Source organism: Sciurus carolinensis, chromosome 5, assembly GCF_902686445.1.
Source record: "Sciurus carolinensis chromosome 5, mSciCar1.2, whole genome shotgun sequence".
In the NCBI taxonomy this organism is placed as follows: Eukaryota; Metazoa; Chordata; class Mammalia; order Rodentia; family Sciuridae; genus Sciurus; species Sciurus carolinensis.
This window is the reverse complement of record NC_062217.1, coordinates 72,489,375-72,515,577: the sequence shown is the minus strand read 5'-3', so window position 1 is coordinate 72,515,577 and position 26,203 is coordinate 72,489,375. Positions and strand designations below refer to the sequence as shown.

General features: G+C 43.1%; 2 protein-coding genes across 2 annotated transcripts in view; both read left to right on the top strand.

Annotated features, from left to right (window-relative positions):
• Obi1 (ORC ubiquitin ligase 1) overlaps window positions 1-7,732 on the top strand; it is a 42,241-nt gene extending 34,509 nt beyond the window's left edge. Inside the window, 3 exon segments of the mRNA XM_047553114.1 lie at window positions 4,950-5,986; window positions 5,989-6,311; window positions 6,313-7,732. Coding sequence (XP_047409070.1) covers window positions 4,950-5,986; window positions 5,989-6,311; window positions 6,313-6,492 — 1,540 coding nt within the window. The 3' untranslated portion in view covers window positions 6,493-7,732.
• Window positions 7,733-17,009: 9,277 nt separating this feature from the next.
• Pou4f1 (POU class 4 homeobox 1) lies at window positions 17,010-19,180 on the top strand. Its single transcript, XM_047553943.1, has 2 exons — window positions 17,010-17,351; window positions 18,001-19,180. Exons 1-2 carry the CDS (start codon window positions 17,229-17,231, stop codon window positions 19,141-19,143), a joined length of 1,266 nt encoding a protein of 421 aa, XP_047409899.1. The 5' UTR covers window positions 17,010-17,228; the 3' UTR covers window positions 19,144-19,180.
• The last annotated feature ends 7,023 nt before the right edge of the window (window positions 19,181-26,203 follow it).

The window sequence follows — 26,203 nt, the reverse complement described above, 5'->3', positions numbered from 1 at the left end:
TTTGAAAGAGGTGACCTGATTGGTTACTGATCATGATACACATCTACTATTTATGTAGTCTTTTGTGAATTGAAAATCCAAAAGTGAAGATTTTACCTAATGTAATTACTGACAGTTAATATAATGTAAAGTGAAAATTGAACTATGTTGTTGGGTGACTAGTATTACTAACTAAACCAGGGTAAATGAATTTGTGCATTTTAGAACCATGTTAAACAATGGTGTAAGCACTGAAAACCTATCACTAGGTCAGACCACAAATGCTGTTCCAGGTCCAAAGATTGCTTTTGCTGCTTACTATTACACACAGCTAGCAAGTAATGAAAAGATATGAAATCAAAGATTCATGAAGAAGCAAGTGGGTTCACTTTTCCTGTGTCCTTCTTGTTCCTCAAGAAGACCTTTCTGCAGATGATATAATTTTGTTCTTCTTTAGAGCTGAATGAAACTCCATTGCATATGCTGATTGACATTAGCCAGACTCAGAAAGTCAAGAGTTGCAATTTTTTTTTTCTGTCTCTCTCGCTCAATTTTGGAAGTTAGGGATGAAAAAAGAAAGAAAGAAAATGACATGAAAATAGAAGAGAAACCAGTCGTCTAGAAAAAAGGGTCCTAAGGAGGGAGGAGGGCAGAGAGAGGGGGCTTAGGAGAATGAACAGATCAAATTATGCACTGTTAATGTACGAGTATATCACAGTGAATCCTGTGATTATGTATAATGAACCATTAAAATGGTAATAAATAATAATAAAAGAATGAATAAACTCTTTGGGGTTCTTTTGAACTAATATGGAAAATCACCAAGATGTACTAATTTTATGAAAAGAGCAAGGTGCAGAACAATATGAATATTATGTTGCTACTTCCTTCTGAAGTTTGGTAGTTTGGGCAACCCACTGGGATTAATGAATGTTTCTTTGCTGGGTAGAGAACCGGAGAGGTAACACTTTCACAACTAGTTAATAGCAGCATTGCAATGATGTATCTTTAAAGTATGAGAATGATATTTATTCAAGAAATACTTACAAAGGACTGCTGTATACTTGGAATTATTCTAGGGATCTAGTAGTGAATATATTAGTCAAACTCCCTGCTCTCCTGGAGCTTCAATTCTAATAGGGAAGTCAGAACACAGATAAATTGCTTAGTTCTGACATTTACTCTCTTACTTAATTTGTTTTTTTCTAACCTCCTTTAATCATATCTTATTCCTTTTATGTGATGAGCTATAAGAAAATGTGGTCTTCAGCACATTGTTTTTAGAAATGTTCTTACTGTAGTTAGAGTGATTCACAGTTCAAATAAGTAGGACTTATCATTTCTTTTACTTCTAGTAGGAAAGGAACAATTTTGTGCCTCTGTAGTTGTTTGGACAAGGGCAACTCTTTTCCGTCGTTTCTCATCCAGAATTACACCTCAGTTAACAATGCAAGCTGAAAAATCCTTGAAATGTCTACTAGATTCTGGCAGAATATACTTCCAATATCAATTGCTTCTCCCAAACTGTTCTACAGTGTTTCTCTGGTATAATGAAATCTTTGGCTGTCACTGCTACTTTGAAAATCAAAGCCTTTTGGTCTCTAATGGAATGCTTATAAAAATACCCCATTTTGAAACTTGCTCAGGAAAAGGAAGTATGGTAAGATGGTCTTAGAAATCCCTCTGGCTTGCCTTGGCATTGTTTCATTTAACGTTATATACTCTGGAAATTTCTGGAATTAATATGAATAAATGAGTATTTTAAAAACCCAAAGATAAGCTTTATACTAATTGTCTTTTTCCATGGAGGTATAGCATCATGTATATATCCCTAAATGCTATTTCTAAATGATAAATTGCCCTTGCCAAATTAATATAGGTACCTTGGGAAAGGAAAAAATTCCCCTAACCCCTCTGTCAAAAGTCTCATCTGGTAGTCTTTTACTAAGGTAAAAATGGAAGTTTTTTTGGATTGACTTTTATAGAATGTTAAAAAGCTGATACTGTGTATATGTTAGTCTGGGGTGATTTCCTTGGTATCATTAATAAAATAATCAAATGTCTGAAGCACATGTAGTTTAGTAATATAGTGACTCACATAACATGTAAGAGAGGGCCAAGGACCTTTAGGCTTACTTATTCTATGGTGTTTACTGTCTTCATATAAGGCACTGATGTATGTGAATTTAAGAGAATGATATTTCTTGAAGAAGTGTTTAACAAGGACTGCTGTGTAACTGAAATTATTCTAGGGATCTAACAGTGCAGGTAAGACCATTAAACTCCCTGCTCTCTTGAAGCTTCTACTCTAATGGAACCAGAAAACAGATAAATCATATAGACTGATTAATCAATTGATTGATTCTATTGCTTTCGTTGTAGATTCTGTCAGTTTGACTGCCAACTTGGGTCTTTTATTAGCATGGTAAAAAGATCTGATCACTAAGTATTGTAGACTTGTAACATGTTGAAATGGAGCTTCAGAGTATTAGGGACAGCGACCCTTGAAAAAACAGCCTAACTCCATCAGTGACTCATGCTTGCTTGTCCCTCTTATGTGCATTCTGTTGCTGACCTTTGGTGTTAGTTTTCATAGTATTTCAACTTTCTGTCTGAAGTAACACAAAAAAAATTGGTTAGGAATATCAGTGACTTCAACTCAGAATCCTATGTCATCTCTTTTAAAACCACAAATAAGGCTGGGGATGTGGCTCAGTAATACAGCACCTGCCTAGCATGTTCAAGGCCCTGAGTTTCATCCCCAACACCACAAAAAAAAAAAAAAAAAAAAAAAAAAAGAAGAAGAAGAAGAGAGAAGAAAAGAAAACAATGTAGGGAAAATAGTGTCTTAAAATTATATATATATATATATATACATTAATAATATAATATAAATAAAAAATAAAATAATATGTTTGAAATTCCAAGCAACAAGAAGTTGCTATTGGAAAATATGCCTATTTGTCATTTGTCATTCCTTATGTAGGTAAGTTTCCTTTTATATCTTTTGGAAACATCTGACTTACTATCTAGTAGCATTATTTGATTTTAAATCATTTGATACCTTTATTAAAACACCACACTTGAAATAAAGAACAAATTTGATCTTGGTACAGCAAATGTAAGACTGTCACTTTGCTATTTGCATTAAATGAATATGCTACATGGTTTTTCCATTTTACAACGTGGGTTATTTGTGCCAGAGAAACAGTCAAGAACTCACAAATGTTTTTGTGAAATATACCAGTCTTTGTCCACTTTTTAATACTATTCTTGCAGAATTACACCTGTCAAGTACATTTATAAGCCAAAACATTTTTAACAAAGAAGAAAAACTGTCATTCATTTAACCAGATACTCATAGTAGTAAACTTCATCTTTTAAGATGGAGAAACTTGTTATTGTAGTTGCTTTGTTTTTGTTATGCCCATGGTTTAGCTTTGTGTTTTAAAAGTTGAAGGGAATACGCTCTCTGGGAGTTCAGTTAATTGCAGAGAGTAGATCAATATTATGCAATCATGTCTTTTAAAGCCCTATCTAATCCTGAGAATTTATGATTCTATATTTACCTTTGCCTCTGCTTTTTTCCCTTAGTGACAAGAGAGGCAAGGATCATGCTGGTGCTGAACTGGGAATAAATTGGGCAAGGGGTTTTAGTAGGTGATGGGCTGTCTAGAATGTGTGGTTGATTCTAGAAGGTACAGTTACTGTTGGCTCCTTGTGCTCCTTTACAGTTTTTTTAATATATTTTCTTAATTATGAGTATTTTATATTTGGGAGAGAAAGAAAGAAAAAGATAAACCCAAAGATAAAAACAAATTTTAGAAGTTACCTTCTCAAATACCTTCCTGCACACAGGCCATCCCTGATTTCTTAGAGAGAGATCAATATATGTCTTCAAAGGTTGATCGAAGCTCTTGACAGAACCTGGGTACAGGGCAAGTATTTTTTATGGGCTTGTTTTGTACTCATTTCTTACAGTTTCCTGAAAGATAGAATTTTCCTTAGTGGTCAGATAGAATTTAAGCTGAATATTTTCTCTTCCTTGGAACTGAATAGTTTCATTCATGTGTGTGTCCCAGTCTTAAATATACCTCTTAACCTATAGTAGGTGCTCAAATTTATTTTCTGAGCTGAACCCAGTACCCATTCTGAGAGAATAATGGAAAAAAAAGAAAACCAGGTAAAAACGGTTTTTGATGTGTTCTTTCTAGTCAGTCTCCAAAATATTCCCATTCAGATAATGTAAAAATGTTTTTATGCATACTATTTTGGAACCACAAGGACTGACTTTGTATTTCAGAGTTGGAAGATATGAGATTGATATCCTAAATTGTAAAATGCCAGAAATAAGTAGAACTGAAATGAATTAAAGCTTGGTGCTCAGAAAGGCCACGGAAAATCTTCATATCGAGGATAGCTATAATTGAAAGGGTCCAAATAAGTATTTAAAACAACCCCTTCTGAGACTTCTGAGTTTCTGAATTTCAAATTGGTGTTTATGTTTGACAAGGTGACATTGTATAAGAAATGTATTGTAAAACCCTGCTCTACAATAGGAAAATGATTGAATGTAAATATTCAAGATGTGGACCACTGTTCAAATGTTATCATAAATCTTTGCCATTGTTTTAGGGGATAACTCTTCATGCATATATGAACTGAATTGATAGAGCTAGTTCCTGGAAGGGAAATCATCAGTGAGTTTCTGCCTCTCTCTTACCATTAGTCTGATTATACCACCAAAATGTCCAATTAGATCTTTGCTATAATCATATGCTTATTAGTACATAGGTGGGGAAAACCTTTTTTGAAGATATTATATCTGGCATAGCTTTTGTTCTATTCAATAAGTGGCCCGAAATGTCATTGTTATGTGAAATTAGAATGTGCTGGGACAATTTGCAGTTTTAAACTTTGAAAACAGCTTGAACTATATATAAGATTAATTATCCTTCCATTCCTTCTAGGTTTGGAAGGTTTACAGTTGCTGCTCTGCAGTCCAAAGTAGAACAATATGAACGTGAAACCAATCGCCTCAAGAAAGCCCTAGAACGAAGTGATAAATATATAGAGGAACTAGAATCTCAGGTTGCACAACTAAAAAATTCAAATGAAGAGAAGGAAACTATGGATTCCATTTGCCAGAGAGCACTTTCTGCAGATGACAATGGGAGCAAAGGTAGTGAGGAGGATGTGATATCAAAGAATCAAGGTGATAGTGCAAGAAAGCAGCCTGGCTCATCCACTTCCATTACTGTCCACCTGGCAAAGCCTTCCAGCGGCCGACTCTCTGACACCAGTTCTGCCCGACAGGAAAACACTAACAAAACAGAATCAAATTGTCCTAAGAACAAAGACATATATCAAAAACAGGTAGAAATAATGTTAGATGTGACAGATACAAGTATGGATACTTATTTGGAAGGAGAGTGGAGTAATAAACCAAATGACTGTGTACCCTACAAAGATGAAGAGCTTTATGATCTTCCAGCCCCTTGTACTCCTTTGTCCCTTAGTTGCCTTCAGCTAAATACACCAGAAAATAGAGAAAGCTCTGTGGTCAAAGCAGGAAGTTCCAAAAAGCACTCAAACCATCTCAGAAAATTGGTGTTTGATGATTTTTGTGATACTCAAAATGTTTGTAATAAAGATTCTTCAGAAGATGATACAAGTAGAAATGAAAATGAAAAAAAATCAGAATGTTTTACTTCCCCAAAGACAGGATTTTGGGATTGTTGCTCCACAAGCTATGCCCAAAGCTTGGATTTTGAAAGTTCAGAGGAGAACACAATAGCAAATTCTGTTGGAGAAATATCTTTAAAATTGAGTGAGAAATCAGGCTCATGTTTATCCAAGAGGTTGAATTGTATTCGCTCTTTTGAAATGAACCGAACGAGAACATCTAGCGAAGCATCAATGGATGCTGCTTACCTTGACAAAATCTCTGAATTGGATTCAATGATGTCAGAGTCAGACAATAGCAAGAGCCCTTGTAATAACGGTTTTAGTCAGTGGATTTAGATGGGTTATCAAAGTCATCTCAAGGCAGTGAATTTCTTGAAGAATCTGAAAAGCTGGAAGAAAGAACTAAGCTAAATCTTTCCAAAGGTTCTCTAACTACTGATCAGTTAGAAAATGGAAATGAATGGAAACATACTTCCTTTTTTCTCCTCTCTCCAACTGACCAAGAAATGAATGAAGATTTTTCACTCCATTCTACTTCTAACCCGGGATCTAATGACATCAAACCCCCAAGCTGTTTGTTTCAGACAGAATTTTCCCAGGGTGTTTTGTTAAGTAGTTCACATCGACTATTTGAAGATCAACGGTTTTGGGTCATCTTTATTTAAGATGTCTTCAGAGATGCACAGTCTTCATAACCACCTTCAGTCTCCTTGGTCTACTTCCTTTGTGCCTGAAAAGAGAAATAAAAATGTAAATCAGTCAACAAAAAGAAAAATCCAGAGCAGCCTTTCCAATGCCAGTCCATCTAAAGCAACCAAAAGTTGACTCATTAGGGAGGTGTCATTTGTGTTTTGTCCTGAAGAAACATGAAGTTTTTAAAAGTTACGTTTTCTCTTCATGAAAGTTCTAGGTGGTTTTGAATTGGTAATCTTTAATCAGATGCCAGGTCAGAATACTAGCTTAACCTGTACCCACTGAACTTATTTCATTTTGAAAAGACTTGGTCTTTTTATTTTTATTTGGATATCTTTTTGACCTGAGAAGGTAGTGAAAGGGTTTTTGTTTGGTTGTTTTCTTTTTAATGAATATTATATGTATCTGGGTTGGGTGGGTTTTGTTTCCTTGTGTTTTATTTAACTTTTAGATACAGTGTCATTAATGAAGCTCAGTTGTCTTTAGTACTCTGTTCTTAAGTAAAACTTTTAGTATTGTCTACATATTGTTCATAAGAGTTTCTTTAAAGCTTTTCCTAAGATGTAGGTTATTTGTATGCCCCTTTTTATTTATGTTTCATGATGGCTTAACTTTTATACAAGGCCATAATGAAGAAGTAGCACTATGACTTAAGTCCAATATTCTTTTACTTTTGTTAGGTTTTATGTATATATTTGCTTTTTTTAAAATCATTGTGCTTTGTCCAGTTTTTGTGAAAATGTTCTGCTAGTGTGCAAGAATACATTTTCTAAATGAAAGTATTCATTTTATGTCAGGTAGCTTATATTTGCTTATCTTTTTTGTGTGTATGTAAAATCAGAAATTGAGCATACTTTGGAAGGAAGGCATGATTGAGTTTGAAGAAACTTAAACATCACAGCTTCATTGTTCCAGATGTATAGGTGCAGAAGTACTCTGCCAAATTCATTGATCCATTTATACCATAGGGGAGGGTTTTTTTGAGTGATAAAAGTTTTTCTTTGCATGTTACTAGTCTTTGTGGAAATGCATGGCAGCATTTTTGCTTGCTCTATTTTCTTAAAGAATATTTCTTTAAACTTCTTTTTAAAAGAAGTTTCAGTTGGCTAGTATGTAGGACAACATTTTTAAATGAAAAGTTGAGGCGGGTAAGGATAGGTAAGAGCTAAGCACAAGTTTTAATTTGGACTCCGAAAAAGTATATTATTCTGAACATGTTTGGTATGCCTATAAATGTCTTCAAAAGTGGGTTTGTATGCCAATGACTTGTTTATCTAATGTGCACTGAACATTTTACATTAATACCTTATTGTTTTACATTAATACTGCATGCTTTTCTATGTGAATTGAATAAAGAATGTCATAAACGCTGTATGGCTTGATGTCTCAGATGTTGAATTAGCCTATAAAGACAGGAAAATTTATTTTTAATTGATTTTTATAAATCCAGATCAATCACCTGTAGCCCATGGACCAAATCTGGTCTATACCAGAGTTTAGAAAGGCCTGTGAGCAAAAAATGGATTTTAGTTTTTTTAATTGTTTTTAATCCAAAGAATTAATATTTTATGACACAGGAAAATTACATGAAATTCACATTTCAAAGTTCCTAAAATAAAGTCTTACTGGAACACACCTACATTCACTTATTTACATACTATCTGTGGCTGCTTTTGCAATACAACAGTAGAGTTGAATAGCTGCAATGGAGACCATATAGATTAGAAAGCTTGAAATATATACAATCTGCCTTTTTTACAGAAAAATTTGCTGACCCTTGTTATAATAGACTCAGAATTCAATGAAATCATAAAAATATAACAATCACTTTTATGATTTGGAGAATTATGCTTTCTACTTTCAGAAGCAATAGAAAAATTAATATAAAGTGTAAATTTTTATCATTTTCTAGTAATTGTTCATTATTTTCTTTCTAAAATGTTAAAGCCAATGGATACTTTCAGAGCTATTAGCAATTTAAATATCTTTGATAATATGGTTATCCATTAGGAACTCAAGTATGGAAATCTTAAATTTTTTGTCAGCAAATGTAGGGGTGCTATGGTCTGAGTGTGCCTCCCCCCCAAATTAATGTGTTGAAATCTAACCCACAAGGTAATGTATTAAGAGGTGGGACCTTTGGGAAGTGATTAGGTCATAAGGGCTCTGCCTTTCTGAATGGGGTTAATACACTTATAAAACAGGCCTGAGGGAGCTTTCATGCCCCTCTACCACATGGCCTTGATCTTTAGACTTCCCTGCCTCAGCACTGTGACAAATAAATTTCTATTATTAATATTAGCTAATCTAAGGTATTTTATTATAACAGCTCAGATGAACTAAGAACACTCTAATTCTGTCTATAACCAGGAATGTGTCTACTTTGAGTCCAAATACTGATAATGTGTCTTGTAAATCTAAGTATGTAGCCTTATTTACTAATGACTAATCTGTTGGTCTAGAGTGCTTCCCAGTTACCTTCAAGAGTTCCTTCATTCTTCCCAAAGCAGTATTTCATACATCAGCCTAATTAAACCCATGCTGTTTCTGTTTGTACAGAATTTGTATTTAATCACATATTCTTACTTTTATGTCTTTACCATAATCTGCTGGCATGACAAATAGGGAAGTCTCACATATTTTCAAATATGCCATATATATATATGCCAGACAAAACAACATTGAGACCAAATGTTTTTCTCCCGTATCTCCTGTAATCCTCCTTTAAATCCTGGAAGACAAGGACTTCCCTAATTTACAGAAAAGCATCTTAAGGATTAGTAACAACAGCTGAAATTGAATAGACCCATATCTTAAAAATGGGTCTCTGGTTCCCGAGCTTATGCTCTTCCATTCCCATGTGTGAGTTTGTATTTGTTCCATTCCCATGTGTGAGTTTGTATTTGTAGACAAAGGATGAATGGGTTGCATTTCCCAAGAATTATTTTAAAATTATTTTGAGAGTGTTCGTGTATTACTTTTCAAGTGGCATTTATTTCCTGCCTGGCCTGTATTCCTTGGTCCTGGCTCTTGTTCCTAAACAGCTGTATGTGTGCCACTTTTAAAAATTCTCAGTGACTCTGACATTTTTATGAATTTAAGTTTTATTTTGCTATTAGCTAATTTCACTAAAGTTGTGCTAGAAAAAGGTACTTTAGGGATAGCACTTCATGTTTTTATAAAAACAGCTTTTGAGGCTATTTTTTCTAAATTGCTGACTATAGCAATATGACAATGCTAGGGTTTTGTGTCATGACCTTTAGTTCTTTTAATTTTTAAAACCATCCCATCCAAAAATTATGTCCTTTTCATTGGCAATTGAGTCAGCTGACCCAAAAACTGAAAATGGTAGACTTAAGTATCTTAATTTCAAATTGTTTGGCTTCCTGTCATCTCTTTGGTAACTACATTTGTTTGAAACAGGTACCACTGAACAAGACAACTTGGTCTTGGACTATGTTTCAGGAACTTGACTCCATATACTTGAATGGTTTTCAACTATAAGAGATTTTTTTTCCCCTTGCTTTTGTGCCTGTGGATGATATTTGCAGAGAGCATCAAATTAACAGTTTATGCTGTGTGGCCTGTTAGAAGAGTTTCCCAAAACCTCATAAGAAGGTCTGTCTTTCCTATTTGTGGGAGTCCTGCAATACAGCCTTTGCCTATCACAATGTAACCTGATCCCTTTAATAATACTTGGCAGAGAGAAAACCTTTTAAGCAATGATCTCAGAGTGCATAGTGAACATTTATTGCCTAATTCTCGGAACCCCACTCATAGTGAGGAAGCATTTATTAAGATGCATATTTGAGAATCCATCTAAAGCACAGGCTAGGGCGATCTTCAGTTTTATGTGGCTGAAACAGTCTAGAATACCTTAAGTTGCCAAGTCCACTTTTTGAATCAAGGTAGATTCCTAGGTTAACTGTGTTAATGGAGACCCTGTCTAATAACATTAGTTAGATTAAGCCCAGTGTCTATTTGTGTTTAATCTGGGGGGTGTAAGGATTTTCCCCAAAGGGCAAGGATTTGACTTAGACATTTACTGAGATTCACGAGAAGGGAAGGGAGTCTATAAATCTGGTCCATTTTGATTCTTCCTTAACAACATTGATGTGTAGAAGAGTGTCTATATTGCGAAGAGCTTGAGCAACAAGCTCAAGTGAGGAAATCTGGCGGCTTCATGGAGGTGCTGTTCTTACTAGGTCTCTGAAGGTTGAGTAAAGAGTTGGGCACATAAGACTTTTTTGCAAGTCCAGAATTGAGGAGGAGGCGCCTATTTAGCCTCGGTTTCAGAAGCGCAGAAAGAACCATATCCTAAAGTCAGGGCTCATTACTGAACGAGGTTTCCCCGTATTGCTACAGCCTGAGTTTTGCAAATTGGGCTTTGCTCCTCCTCCAGTCAAAAATCCCCCTGGAGACTCTGGGTCTTGCCCTAGCCGTGGACCGGCGGCCTGCTGGCGAGACAGTGATTCCCCTGCCGCTGAAAAGCTTAGCAGGTGGTGGGACTGGCCCATCAACTGTCCATTAAGTCGAGGCTTGACCCTCTGAGGCCTGGAAGGGGCAACCATGCCTCACCCATGGGGTCATCTTAGTCATCTTGATGAGAACTTGGGCCCTGTCCAACCAGCTTAGGTCAAATCTTCCCTTCCTCCCTCGGATCCCAAAGAACTCAGCCTCCCCGGATTCCCCCCAGCATTGCCGCCTCCCCCACCTCAACCTCAGCCCCCTCCTCCTCACTCACTCCCGAGGACAAACCCGCCCTTGCTTCTCCAGCCGGAGTTTCCCGCGCTTTTGAGGGTGCTCTCAGTTGGTCCCCTTCCAACCCTACTCCGACCGCATGTTCTGCGGTTTCCTTTCGTTTTATATTACTCTGGAAACCTGACGATTAAGACGCGAAACCAACAAAGAGTTTTCTTTCCACCTTAACCTTGCACACAATCCTTTAACAAATTAATTAATCCTAATGAATTAACACTTCATTTATTTAAACGCGCTACAGTCCATGAATTAAATTTTCATGCAGTGATTAAAGGCTGTTAAAATATGCATGATTTCGTTAAAATTTTATAATAAATCAGGGCAATGTGTTACATGACAAGGCAACTATTTCCAGTCCCTCGCAAGGGGCTTTGATTTGTGCGGGCGGCAGGAAGGAGGGGCGGCAGGCGGCGGCGCCGGCCAGCGTTAGAGCCGGGCGACAGGACCCAGCTCCGCACACTCTCGGGCTTGGACTCGCTGCCTCGCGGTTTCCTCCGCGGCTTCCAGACCCTCTTGAGGATTATTCTGCAGGCAGAACAGAGCCTGCGGAGGGCGACCGACGCCCGCCTCTTGGTCCTCGGAACCGCATTCGTTCAGGACTGGGTGGGGGTCCTCTGCTATTTACTCCCATAGAGTTCCCTGCAGTCAAGGCATGCAAGTGTCCAGGTCCGAGTGACCCACAGGAGTCTGCCTAAGGGAAAGAGAGCTATCTCATCGCGTGGGGTCACGGGCTGGCTGGTTGTTCTAGAGTTTTGTTTGTTGTTTTAACCCGGGGGCGCGGGGGTGGGGCGGTGCTGAAAGCTCCTTTTCTGATCAGCGCACTCTTCCAGTTCTGAAAGGGCCGGGCGCGGATTGGGCGGGGGAGCCCTTGCTCCTCGCGGGATCTAAATTGTAGCGGCCTGTGGCCTTGTTAAGTGATACGACTCCTTCACTTGGGCTGCGAAAGGGTTTCCGGCAACTGGCAGGCAGGGGAGGCCGATCCCTGATAGGACAGACGTAGTTGTCAGGCATCACTGGTAGGGCTTTCACAAGGTAGGTGGGTTTTATATGTACAGAGACTAGAGTGGAGATATATAAATGTAGATCTATATCTATGTAACGCGGAGAGAATGCCTGGCAGTGAACTTGGCTGAGACGCCTCCTCGGGGTCGCAAGGTCATCAGCGACATCCCGGGGTGGGGTGTTTTACATCCAGGAAAATGTCCCCAGTGGAAATTACATTTGAGTTTAAGAGCCAGAGGAAAGAAAACAATGGATTTTCCACTGGTGTACTTGAGAATGTCGCCTGCGGGTCCCAGCTGGAGCCTAGTCTGCTAACCGAGCTGGGAGCCTTTAGGAGAGAAGATCCGGACGGGCCCCAATACCTCACCTACCCGGGACTGGGGACCAAGGGAGGCGAGAGGCTACGTGTGCTAGACAGAGCGGGGTAAAGGAGGACAGTGGCCTCCAGAAAATCTCTGAGCGGGTAGCAATCAAGAGCGCGGCTCCAAACTACAGCTAGGGGCTGCGTTGACCACCAAGGGCAAGGTCACCGCCCTGCACCAGGCTGGGTTGGCGCCGCGGCGTCGGGGACTGCCAGAGGAGCTCGGAGGGCCTTTGGTGAGACCGGCGAGGAACCCAGTGGTGATCATCGGGGAAGCTACCAGGCCAGGATGCACAAGGAGTAGCAATGAGAGAAAGGGACGATCTATGCCGCCCAGGCGTGACCCTGGGAAGGCGGCGCAGAGGCGAAGGGAAAGCACCGCACCTGTTCCTCCTCCGTTTCACACTTCGGAGAGAGTGTCGGAGCAGGAGGTCGCCAGGAGAACCCAAGTGCGGCCAGTCTTCTGACCCGAAACAAAACCCCTCCCCTAGGGCTGCTCCTCCCCTTGCCTGAATAGCTCTAAGTGGCTTCTGAAGTCCGCGGTATCTGGGCCCTGGGGACTTCCTCTGAACGCTGGGGCTCTCGCTGAGCGGTGAAAAGTGCCTTGTTCCAAACTTGCTAATATCTGCGAAATACGCGACGCCCTGAGTCGGTGAAGAGCAGAGGCCAGGTTTTGGTCTCCGGGACCCAGGTAGTATGGCCTATAGGTGGGGTCAGACCCCAAGGTTCTGACAAGAGTATGGGGTCCGACTCCCTCGGCTTGTATATATACAACTACCGTGCACTTACGTCGACATTTCCCCGGGACGAAACCCCGGTCTTTAAACCGCGGAAATTAGGGTTCAACCCCAGAGGCGGGAGGTAGCGGCTATTGTGTCAAACACTAGCTTTTTCCCTGCGCCCCACTGGAAGAAGAAAGGCAACGCCCAAATGGACAGCCGCTGTCAGGCTCGTCCTAGCCTGGAACAGGTACCCCCGGGGGGACAGGTACTGTGCCCACTCTTTCACCAAACCTCTCCCACTTGTCTTCTCTCCAACCAATGAGTCCACTCCCTGAGCTTGGGATAGGGGAGCTACCAAAGGAAAAGTGAAGTGAGGCCTGCCAAAGGAGGAGGAGAAAATTAATTAATGAGGGAAAGAAATGTGTCTCTGATCCAGATGATAGACTCCCTGTCCCTGGGGGCGGAAATTCCTTGGAAATCAATATCTGTGCATTCATTATCCCTCTCTTGATAAAATGCAAAGCTATGAGATGGTGTGTGGGGAAGGAGGGAGATCTGTGTGGGTCATTAAACAAGAAGGTGGGGGGAAAATTGCCCAGGAATCTATGCCAAGGCTCAGACCCCATGTGGGCATCATTAGTACAGGCAGGGGCCAACTAGTTACGGCAGTTGCCAAGCCAGGAAAACAAAGCAGTGACATATGGGTGAGCTGAGTCCAGGCAGGAAACCCTTTCCTTTTACCCATCATAAGTAAGTGGGAATAGGCTTGATGTTTTTGAAAGAACTGCCTTTAAAACTACCAGTGTGCCTTGCTCTTTAGCCTGGAGTTGAGGTCCAAGAATGTGTAAGGTAACTTTTCAAGCATCACTCTGCATTTCTGTTCACCTCCCTCTCACCATATCTATTATACTTGTACCATGAATGCCTTTCTTCTGTAGCTTCCCCTTGCTCATGAACTGTCACCTCCTAGAGGGCAGGTCCCCATAATTTACACCTCATTTTATCTGTAATGTTTTGCCTAGACTAGAACTCAGCAAGAATTTAAGGAAGATAAGGTAGCAGGTAAATGAGGGAGGGTCAGAAAAAACAACAGGCTGGATAAAAATTTACATCTCTCCCTGGGGCAAGCACACCCAAACCTCTCCTGTCCAGTCTCCAACTCCTTCTTTTTTGGGGGGGTGGGTGGGTACCAGGGATTGAACTCAGGGGCACTCAACCACTGCTTCAACTCCTTTTGAAAGAGACCCAGTCAAGGATCTCACAACTCTATCAGGCCTTTCTTGTTGAACCCTTCGTGCTTTTTCTCATGGCCTTCCCCAAGCGACCTCTCTTCCTTCCTAAACACGTGTATTGCTTGATAGAACTCTTTACAGCTGCAATGGTGGAAAACAGATGTGGTCAGGTGGGCTTCCAATCCTTGGGAGAAGGAAAAGGAAGAATTATACCCAGTCCTCCTATTTCCCTGAAGAAAGAAGGGATGGGTCTGTTCTCACCCAAAGGTGGGAAGGCACTCCAGTTGTCCAGAGGGAGGTGAGCTAGGAAAGGAGTATTGGTAGGATGGTGAACTGCTGACTTCAGGCAGACTGCACTTCCGCTGAGTTTACTAAAGGCCTCCCAGGGTCAGAGGGGTAAACCAAGGTTCACTTGCGGGTATTTAGGGACTCCCTATCTATGGACCCACCTGGCCACAAACCCATGCTTGTTTGCATTTCTAGCTGCCCTGTACCCTTCAGGGTCCCTAAAGGCCAGCTTTTCTTTAGGGAGGTGGAATGCAGGCTGCAAGCACTAGCCCTCAGTCAGAGGTAGGGAGGAGCCCTTTCTTACCCACCACAGAAGAGTACTGGGATCTACCAGGATGGATGTCAGGAAGGATTAGGTTAAGTCTGGACACCTGGAGTGACAATGACCATTGGACTCACTTTTTCCCTCCAGCAACGTCCACTCATCATCCATTCCCTGTTGAGATAAAGTTGCATTTAGTGCTCCTAGGGGACTGCATAATGGATGGAGCCGTGGCTCCTTCTCGCACCAGCAAGTGAACATTCTTCTTACTTCCCTTGCGGGTTAGAAGGAAGGTAGGGGGTGGGAGGACAGAAAAGAAAAAGAAAGAAAAAGCCTTGGTGACGCCTGTGGGCTCTTCTTGGAATCTGAATAGGTGAGTGGATATGCTAAATACACGAACATGTGTTTATGCAAAGGGAAGAAAATCCACAGAAATGCTAATTTAGGTCTATAATTTCTATAGACCTAAACACATGTATTGCTTGATAGAACTCTTTTACAGCTGCCCTTTGGTGGAAATACAGACCTCCGTGGTGTGTGAGAGACCTGAAAGATTATTTATCTCATCTCTGCTTCCCATAAGCAGCCCCTTGCCTCTTCCAGTTCTCTTGTGGCAGATATGATAATATCTGGGCCGTTATTATCACCCCGGGCAAGTGCTGTGGTCCTTAGGGACTTAGACACCTGAACTGCTGCTCTTCTGGGAGGCCCTTGATCTGCCTGCCACATGAGGGCCATATAACAGGTTGGCTAATTGATTTATTCTTCTTAGGTCTTGATTTTGCAGTAAGAAGAAGAAAAAAACAGACTTGTGCCTTTTCTTTCAGATTGATTGGAATTAATATTTTGAATCATGCTTTCCCATAAGTTAGCTTCCTTTTGAAGAAAAACATATAACAGGCAAAGAAACAAAGGATGGAAGAGAAAAGAAAGTTATTTTTTCCACATTATATTCCCTTTTCTTTCAAGCGCTTTTCTTTTCCAGGAGTTTCCAGCATAAAATGTGAGTGAGCTAGTGTGTGCAAGCGAGAGTGTGTGTATGTGTGTGTGAGAGAGAGAGAGAGAGAGAGAGAGAGAGAGAGAGAGAGAAGTGGAAAAGATCCCAACTACACCCTGTTAACTACTTTTTCCTTTTGATTACTAGGAGCCTCAGATCACTGGGAACTCGTTTGAAACGTAGGTTTGTACACGGTTAAAGGAGACAAACAATAAGAGAAACGCACAATTTCAACAGCCTTTCCCGAGTAGAAATCACATGCTCCTTGTGGCTAAGTGACTGTCACTGGTGGTGCCTGACACAGTTATATTCACAACAACAACAACAACAAAGTATGCGGAGGAAATTAAATTATGTGAAAATCAATAGCGTCTGACTGCTTCAAACAAATGTCTGTCACCGCGACTGTTCTCCAGGAACCTATTTATAAACCTTGAAAGAAACAGTTTCTTGCAGCAAAAGACAGCACCTTCCGCATTTCTGCGTTGTTATTTTTCCCTGCATACAGAAGAATGCGCGGGCATAATTTAACATACAAATGCCCAGCTGTATACATTATATAACAGCTTGTTAGGCATCCTGGAAAGGTGTACCTAAGTAATGCGCATATATTCAGGACTTGCAAGGGAAGAGGAAAAAACCCACAGAGGGGTGTGAGTTTAGTTGATCTTCCTCCTAAAAGGTGCCTACCCTTAGACAATAGCTGGTCTTTCTGATCTTTCCAGACCCGCGATGGAAAGGTGAGGCGTGCAGTGCGCATGCCCTGGCAGCTACAGGTGCATCACCTGCGCTGTCCTTGCTGGTGGTCACTATAAGAGCAGCTCCCACGCGTCGGTGGCGGTTCGACAAGCGCGCGCTCGTGCAGACGCACGGCGCAGCAGAAAGGGAGAGCGCGCGCTAGACAGACAGCTGATGCCTGTCAACGCGGCGGGGCCGCAAGCTCTCGCGAGAGCTTCCCGGGCCGGTCGCGAGAAGTGGGACTCAGGTGTAAGAAGAGTGCATCCCGTCGGCGCGCCGGGCTAGAGCTCTCGGAGAAGCGGCACTGCAAGGCCGGCGCGCGGCGCTCTGCGCGGTCAGGGAAGCGCCGGGCGGCAGAAGGAGCAGCAGCAGCCTCCGGCGCGGCCGCCGCCAGCCGCTGCTGCCGCCGTGGTTGCAGCCTCAGAAGGGAGGCCGAGGGAGCCGGCGAGCGCACTTTCCCGCGGACTTTCGGAGTGTTTGTGGATTTACATGCCCAGCCGTCAAGATGATGTCCATGAACAGCAAGCAGCCACACTTTGCCATGCATCCCACCCTCCCTGAGCACAAGTATCCATCGCTGCACTCCAGCTCGGAGGCCATCCGGCGGGCCTGCCTGCCCACGCCGCCGGTAAGCGCCCCGCGCCCGCGGCCCGGGCCCGCGCGCCCGCCCCCTCCCCCTATCCGAGACGCTGCATGTCGGGTGCTGGTGTGTGCAGGTCCGGGTGCGGGCGATCGCGGGCAGGGGTTTTTAGAGAAATCCCGCTGTGAGGCACGTTTTGTCCAGCGGCGCTTAATGTTGTGTTCCCGTCTGCCTCTGCCTCTGTTTCGAGCGCCTGCGACCAGTGGGGAGTTCTGGGGCTGTGACTCTTGACTTCCCTTCACTTTCTCTGTTAATTTCACTCCTCGGAAAGGCGGTCTCTATGCGTGTCCGGGTGTGTGACACTGGTCCCCAGCTGCGAGTTACATCTCCATTTCTTCTTCTTCTTTTCCCCTTCCTGTTTTCGTCTCCTACACCCGTTCCCGGAATGTGCTCCCGTGTCACTCTTTCTCCCTGCTTGCGTACCCCTCTTTTCGCTCCTCTCCCTTTACTGTTCCCCTGCTTGTGTCTCCCATTCCGTCTTTTTCCGTTTTCCACTCTTCCCATCCCCGTTGTTATTTTGGTTGCTTTGTGTTTGCCTTTTGCTTGTTGTGCTTTCCGGCTTGTGTGTGTGTGTATGCGTTTTGTTTTTGCTTTTTTGGTTTTGTGGTTTTTTTGGTTTGGTTTGTGTCGCCTGCAGCTGCAGAGCAACCTCTTCGCCAGCCTGGACGAGACACTGCTGGCGCGGGCGGAGGCGCTGGCGGCCGTGGACATCGCGGTGTCCCAGGGCAAGAGCCACCCTTTCAAGCCGGACGCCACCTACCACACGATGAACAGCGTGCCATGCACGTCCACATCCACCGTGCCCCTGGCGCACCACCACCACCATCACCATCACCACCAGGCATTAGAGCCAGGAGATCTGCTGGACCACATCTCGTCGCCGTCGCTCGCGCTCATGGCCGGAGCAGGCGGCGCGGGCGCGGCGGGCGGTGGTGGAGGCGCCCACGACGGCCCCGGGGGCGGTGGCGGCCCGGGGGGCGGCGGTGGCCCAGGTGGCGGCGGCCCAGGGGGCGGCGGCGGCGGCGGTGGCCCAGGGGGCGGTGGTGGCGGCCCGGGCGGCGGGCTCCTAGGCGGCTCGGCTCACCCGCATCCGCACATGCATGGCCTGGGCCACCTGTCGCACCCAGCGGCGGCGGCTGCCATGAACATGCCGTCCGGGCTGCCGCACCCGGGGCTGGTGGCTGCAGCCGCGCACCATGGCGCTGCAGCAGCAGCGGCAGCGGCAGCGGCAGGGCAGGTGGCTGCGGCGTCCGCAGCGGCGGCAGTGGTGGGTGCGGCGGGCCTGGCGTCGATCTGCGACTCGGACACTGACCCGCGCGAGCTCGAAGCGTTTGCTGAACGCTTCAAGCAGCGGCGCATCAAGCTGGGCGTGACGCAGGCCGACGTGGGCTCGGCGCTCGCCAACCTCAAGATCCCCGGCGTGGGATCGCTCAGCCAGAGCACCATCTGCAGGTTCGAGTCGCTGACGCTCTCACACAACAACATGATTGCGCTCAAGCCCATCCTGCAGGCTTGGCTAGAGGAAGCCGAGGGTGCCCAGCGCGAGAAAATGAACAAGCCCGAGCTCTTCAACGGCGGCGAGAAGAAGCGCAAGCGGACTTCCATCGCCGCGCCAGAGAAGCGCTCCCTCGAGGCCTACTTCGCTGTACAACCCCGGCCCTCGTCGGAGAAGATCGCAGCCATCGCCGAGAAACTGGACCTCAAAAAGAACGTGGTGCGGGTGTGGTTTTGCAACCAGAGACAGAAGCAGAAGCGGATGAAATTCTCCGCCACTTACTAAGGGGGTTGGGTGGTGCCGGGCGGGGCAGAACGAGAAGCTGAGGGTGCGTTTCAGGGGGTTTTCCTCTGACCTGCTTCCCCTCACATTTGGAGTGTCCGTTATCTTGCTTGCAATTGGGGAGTCCCTCCTCACTCTTTCCTCGGCCCCACTCTGCTCTCCCTTCCCTTACCTTCCCCCAGCCTAGAGAACAGGGATGCTGGGTGAGGAGAAAGGAGAGGACAGCAGAGGAGGAGGGAGCATTTAGATGAGCAAGGGAATGGGGATAAGGAAAGTGAGGCCTGAGCAGGGGAGTTTTGAGGAGCAGGATGGTTCTGGGGACTAGGGTGGGGGGCGACACGGGAAGGGTTGGGAAATGGACTGTTTTTGACCAGAAACACTTATCAAAATCTCCTGGGGACCAAGGAACTATGTACAAAACAAACCTACCAACCACCAAAAATTAGACAAATAAAAACAAAAGCAAAGAAAATGCTTCAAAAATTTAACTCCGTGACCCATAATTGGCCACTTCATTTACCCCCAAGGAAGAGAAAAGGAGCACTACCATTATTACCACCGCCCCAACCCTACACACATGAACTGAGTAAAAAAAAAAAAAAAAAACGAAAGGTGAAGTTTTGGGTAGGGAAACTAGTTGTTCTGTCTGCGTGTTTAATTTTTTCCTCTAAATCTCACTTCCACCCTGTCCATATCCTCTTTATTTTCCCGCTTCCAAGGAGACGCCAATGGCCGCACTCTAGGGAAGTGAGTGGGGGCACAGCTCAAAGAGGGTTGAGGTTGAGAGACTGTTTAGGTGGAATCCAAGTTTCCACAGTGGCTACATTCCTGTGGTCTTCCGGGTCAGGTGAAAGTCTTAGGAAGTGGGAGTTATTGTCTTTGAGCTGTCTAAAAGGCAGAATTTAGGGTCTCTGAAGTAAATATTTTATTCTAGAAAAACAATCATAACAATTATAGCAAGATTTTTCATTTTTGCTCCTAAGATCTAGAAAATAAACTATTTTAAAATCTGCTCCCCCCAACACACAATTATACTTGAGCTTGCCTTTTATTTTTCAGAGTGTGGCTTATTTCAAATTACTGGTTTTGGGGGGTTTTGGGGGGGTCCCTCTCCTATTCAAATAGACTGCTGGGGGTGGAAGATATTAGAAAAGATACTTTCATTTTTCATTTTCTCCACTGAATAAGGCTCATCTTGCTCTTCTAGGTCCCCTTTCCTCCTCTCTTGGAGAACGTGAAGTCGTTGAAATGTTGAGAAGTTTCTGCTTTCAGTTGGGGCAGGACTTGGCTGTGAGAAAATCACCTAGATCCCAGAAGAGAGGAAAACAGATTTAAAGGTCTTCCCCCAACTCATTTGTTTCAAAAAGGTCTGCATGTTCCCCTGGGGGAAAGCAGAACAACTGTTTCCTTTTTGTTACTATTATCCAAGAGTCATTTGTTACTGGGGATAAATGTTGGGTAGCAAGAACTTTAATTTGCACTATCAGTTGCTCAAATAGAAAATCATGTATAGTATTTCATAGTAATAATCAAGGTACTTTACAAGCTGCTGATGGATTGGAAAAAAATGAGATAGTTTAAGGTGGTTAGGTAAAATGCCTTCTTTCTTCTTTGTGTACAAAATACTCTTTGGATCTCATGTGGAGATGGTTTATTACCATCCTTTAACCATTAACTAAAAATTACAGAACAAATGAGAGAAGAAAAAAAAAAAAAAAACCCTGCCATTTAACAATATTGAAATCATGCATGATCTGAAAGGTGCAGAAAGAAACACAATTAGGTCTCACTTTGGTTAGGCATTATTTATTTAATTATGTTATATATCATTGTTTGCAGCGCAAACATTCTATGCATTTGAAACTGAGCACTAAACTGGGCTAGCTTTCTGGTAGACCGTTTTGTGGATAGTGTGATTTCACAGTCTACTGCCTGTTTCCACTGAAAACACAACATTCTTGTCATACTCTTGTATTTAGAGGAAAGGAAAAAAAGGAAGATTATTGTAAATATTTTATTTAATGCACACACTCACACAGTGGTTACAAACTGCCAGTGTTAATCCTGAAATGTTTCACGGATTGATCTACCTGTCCATGTATGTCTGCTGAGCTTTCTCCTTGGTTATGTCATTGCTCTCCTACCTTCCTCCTCCCCCACTTCTATCAGAACCATTTCTGTGCGCCAAAATACAACAGGGGGATGTGTCCTAGTACACTTACAAATAAAACATAACTGAAAGAAGAGCAGTTTTATGATTTGGGTGCATTTTTGTGTTTATATTGAGCCAAGTCCTGGTAGAGCCGTTCAACAAATAATTCAACCAAAAAATTCAACCAACAAAAATAAATAAATAAAAGGGGGTGAAGGGGAGGATATCAAAAGGGGGATCAAAAGAAGAGAAAGGGTGAGAATGTTTGCATTTTTTCTTTTTCTTTTTTTCCTTTTTTTTCTGAATGAGAATTCACTTTCAGATAACTCATGTGAAAAGTGGTGCTCTGAATAAAATGAATTCTATATTAATTACCTGTGTTTATCAAAGTTTTTCTTTGAACTGCAGAAACTTAAATCACATTACTCTAGCAGAGTGGTGGAAGGTAATAAATGACCAGGCACCCAAAAACATTTAAACTGAGGGTCAGGAACAGCAGCATTCTGGGTTTGTATTTGTTGTTCTTGCCTAAAAAAATACTTCCAAAATTGTTGTAACTGAGTGACTTTTCTTTGGAGGTTAATAAATTTAGAAACCATTCACTGATCTGTCCAATTACCCTGTTAATGCTTCTGTTCATTGGGAACATTTAGTGTGCCACCTACTGCTCCAGAGCGACAAGAAATATCTCAATTTCTTGGGGATCTGGGACAAGATCAGATGCCAAATGTACAAAGTTTCTTAATATCTGGGACTATATCTTCTGAAGTCATTCTATTTTAGCTAAATCTTTTAATTTCACCGGCGAATCTGTGAAACAAAACACTTGATGTTCAAAAAGAATAGTACATTTTAAAAACTGTGATTTTAAACAGTTGTTAATGTTTAAAAAAAAAAAGCACTAGAGATATTTTTAAAAATAGATCCATCAAGATTCATTTGTTTCTGTTATTGACTTGAAATATCATCAAAGTTTCTAATAAAATGCATTTGTAAAGAAAATCACATTATTTTATAGAAAAGTATGATGAGGTTTCATTGTTGAACCAGGAATGAACAAAAAGATTTACAAAAGTTTGTTTTTTTAAAAATCTGCCCAAATGAAAATGTTGCAGGCAAATACATTTGTATTAAATGATAATTGCTAATGTATGTATTAAGAATTTAAGCATTTGTTTTGTATAAAGTAAAATCCTTACAAGGTAAAAAGAAAATTATTATGTTAATAAAACATCATGAAAACACATGCTTTGCATAGTTTCCTATTTTATTCAGTAGGAAACTGTGCAAAACAAAACATGTTTTGCTTTCTGGTGAATGAACCTGTCGTGTACCACTGGAAGGAATACCAAGACCATCTTTAACTGTCAACCAATGAAACAAGCAAAAAGTCCTCCTAAAGAGGAGGCAAAGTTTTGCCGTGCAGAGGTAGTTTGACCTTTCCAAAGTTCTCTGGTTCCGAAGAGAGGAACTTCTCCTTAAGTAGTGGGTGGAAATAAAATGTGTGACACTGAGTTCTTTTAAAGGATAATTTCAAAATAAGTTTGAGAGAGTAGAACTGTGTTTCAGTTTCTCAGGAAATCCAGGCGGCAGAGTAGGAAAGGCATAAGAAAAGCGAGCATTAAGTCCATTTGTCTCATTAATGCAATCCATTCATCTTAAATTGTGTCTTTTCCCCAGTCCTAGCACGGGGTCCTGCTCCTTCCGTAGGTCTGAGAAATGATATCTTCAAGATCCATCAACTAACTTCTAAATAGATATTTGTTTAATGCGTGTTCTGAAATTGCTCTCAATTTCGATTATACTCTCATAAATAAACCGTAGGCACCCACTGCCGTGAATGTATCGATTTTTGCTTTCTTATGATATTAAGACTACTTGGGTCCACGTCCTACATGAGGACACAACGGGAGAGGACAGAGCACTCTAAGCCGGGAAGACTCACTTGGTCAATCCCGCCCTCGACTCTTGCAGCACCGCCTGGGCCTCTCCTAGTGTCACCTGCGTGAAGCATCTTTCAGGTTTGAGGGGCTTTCATTGTCCCTAAAGTTGTAATTGGACTTTCTGATCCTGGCTAAAATTAGCGTACTTCACCCCGTTCTAAGGACTTTGGTGGCCAGAGGGATAATAAAGATGATGATCACGATTGTTACTGATACGGTTCTACCATCGGTGTTATTGCAGCCGCGGTCTTAGCCCCACGGTGAGAGCCACACAATCCTTGCGGGCTGTTTCAAAGGAGACCACAAGCTTAATTGATTTTTTTTTTTTTAAATAGCAGCCGAAATCTAATTCTCACGGGGACCTCTTCTCCACCTGCGAGATAAGCCCTGTCGCAATAATTACGTTATTTAATATTTGATCAAACCTTCACGCCACTACCGCTTCGAATGCGGGGCTGACTCACAGGGCAGCTGGCGAGTCGCGCGACCGGAGTCCATCCGGGCACGTGCGGTGGGGACGCGCGACCGCCTCACTAAGGTTGGCTTGCCCTTTGAATAATTGATGGCCTGAGAGTTCTGGAAATTAATAAAATGAATGATAACAAGAAGCTAATTAAAAACTTTAGTAATTGTTGTCAAGTCAGCTTGATGGGAGACAGACAACCCTCTCTGAGTCCCTTGCTGAAAACTGGTGGATCTGTAGGGCGGGACACTGGTCCGCAAGTAAACTGCCAAGCGCTCTTCAGACTCCGGAGTTATTTAGCAGGCGACTTCGCTCAATTCCCTACAGCTGCAGTCTGCAGCGATCTGGTCTCTCCGACATAACTTTTGGACTATCGGGGTGGTTGTTTTGGTGTGTGCCGTTTCAAACCACAGTCAGAGCTGATTGGGTCGAAACTGCAACCAGGAAGGGACCACCCATGCGAGGTTCTTGCTCTCCCACCGAAACACCTACCCACTGGTGGGTCCCAGCGCCACCGTGTGCGCGGCTCTTGGGTCTGCGGCTAATTCTCTGTGGCGTGCCCCGTTTGCACCCCTCTGCCGCCTGCCGGGAAACCCGCAACCCCGGGGCTTCTAGTAACCTGAGGTCGCTGCTCTGCTCAGAGGGTTGGACAGCCACGGGCCTGTTGGCCCTGGTCAGGATTCCGCCAGGTCCAGAAGGACCCAAGTGGGTTAATGGCCCGAGGCCGGGCCATCCCGTGCGCGTGCGCAGGGGTAGTCCGCGGGTGCGGACCACCCGGAGCTGCGACGGACTTGGCGCGCACCCAGCGCACAGGGAGCGCGCCCAGTCTGCACATGCGCGTTGAACGATCCAAGTCCCTTAGGAAAGAGCGCTGCAGTTCCCCAGCTCAAAATTAGGCGCTGCCAGAGGTCTCCTCCCATTCCTGAGTGCCTCTGAGGACGTTCTGAGAGAAAAGGGAACAGATGGAAATATCACAGAGGTTAAAAATTGTTCCCACATCCCCAGGTTGCCTAAATCAACAGTCACCTTAAAGGCAGTAAAACTTTCAAAACTGGTTTTACACATTTTAGAATTGAGAGGAATACAATCTTGGTTTTGTTTTGTTGCTATGATTCAACAATACCAAAGCCCTGCTACAGATTTGAATTTATCAGGCAAGGATTTAGATCCGGGGCAAAGGGATGGCTGGCGGGCTGGCTGCTAGGTTTTCGTCCGGGGAATTTAGTGGAATTTTCAATCTCAAAGCGAAGATTGGAAATCTCAGGTTTGAGAGAGGGCGACAAGCAAAAGTGTAGAGACCTTGTCTTTCTCCCGCAGACACTAGGGTGGGGCGGGAAAGCGCTCGCATTCCAGCCCGCACCCACGGGAGGTCTCTTCTATCAGATTTAGGTAAGGAAGCGGATAGGAACAGGTGAAGGGAAACGGGAGGGGCTAACAGAGACCCTGGAAGGAGAGTTGTCAAAAGGAGGGATGGAGAGGGAAGAGACTTCTTGCACTGATTAAGTAAAACGAATCACAAACAAAAGTTTGTTTGATAACTCTAAAGCCTGTCCTCAGTGCAGCATAATGTATACAAACTTTTGTAGACGTGGATCAGAATAAAACAAAGTGTTGACAATTTCCAGCCGTGGAAATTCACTTACGCCAGTCTCTTTCTCCCACTCTCCGCCCCCGCCAAGTGTTGACAATAAACATTTAATGAAGGCAGAGACCTGGCTGTCTCCAGACAGTGTCAGAATACTTTAAGCAGACCATTAGCACGGCTTCTTCCACTTCAAACATCGCGCGGTACACTCTAACATTATTTTTTTTAAAAAAATACAACGTGTGAGACAAATAATACGTTCATAAGATATCTTAAGTGGTCTGGAGTAGTTCTGATATCCCCCCTGTACTTACTAACAGAAACTAACTCATTGTAGATTGCTCGCGCTTAAAAAATGTTAAATACAGTTAATGCAATATTAATCGCCCTTTGGTGATATAAAATGCAATATTTTCAGGCAGCTATTGAGCTTTTCTAGAGGAAGAGCTGATGAAAAGAGTCACAGCTGAATAGTGGAGAGGAAAAGCCCGGTATTTATTGCTTTTGTTTGGCTTTTGGCTACAGAGACAGGAACCTTCTAATGGGGTAAGGACATTTATTTTATCTGCAATCTATTGCTGCGAGAACAGGGGCGGCAGATGGGGCTGGTGCGAGATTCACAGTGTAATTTAGAGCAAATCCTAATAACTAATAATGATTTATGTTAATTTTGATCACTTATGCGACTTTACCAAATCGTGGAGAAAGAAAGAGAAGCTGAATACGACCTGGAGCTCTGAGGCTGGCATCGGAGCTCAAGTGTCCTGTGCTTTGCGCAATGTTAAAAACGTGTTTTATGAGTTAGCAATGGAAATGCAAGTATTTAAAAAAGCAGGTAGTGTGCATTTGACGCTGTGCTGAGGTATTTCCCGGGGGCTTGCATTTCTTCCTAAAACCTACCTAAATGAGGACTGTGTGAC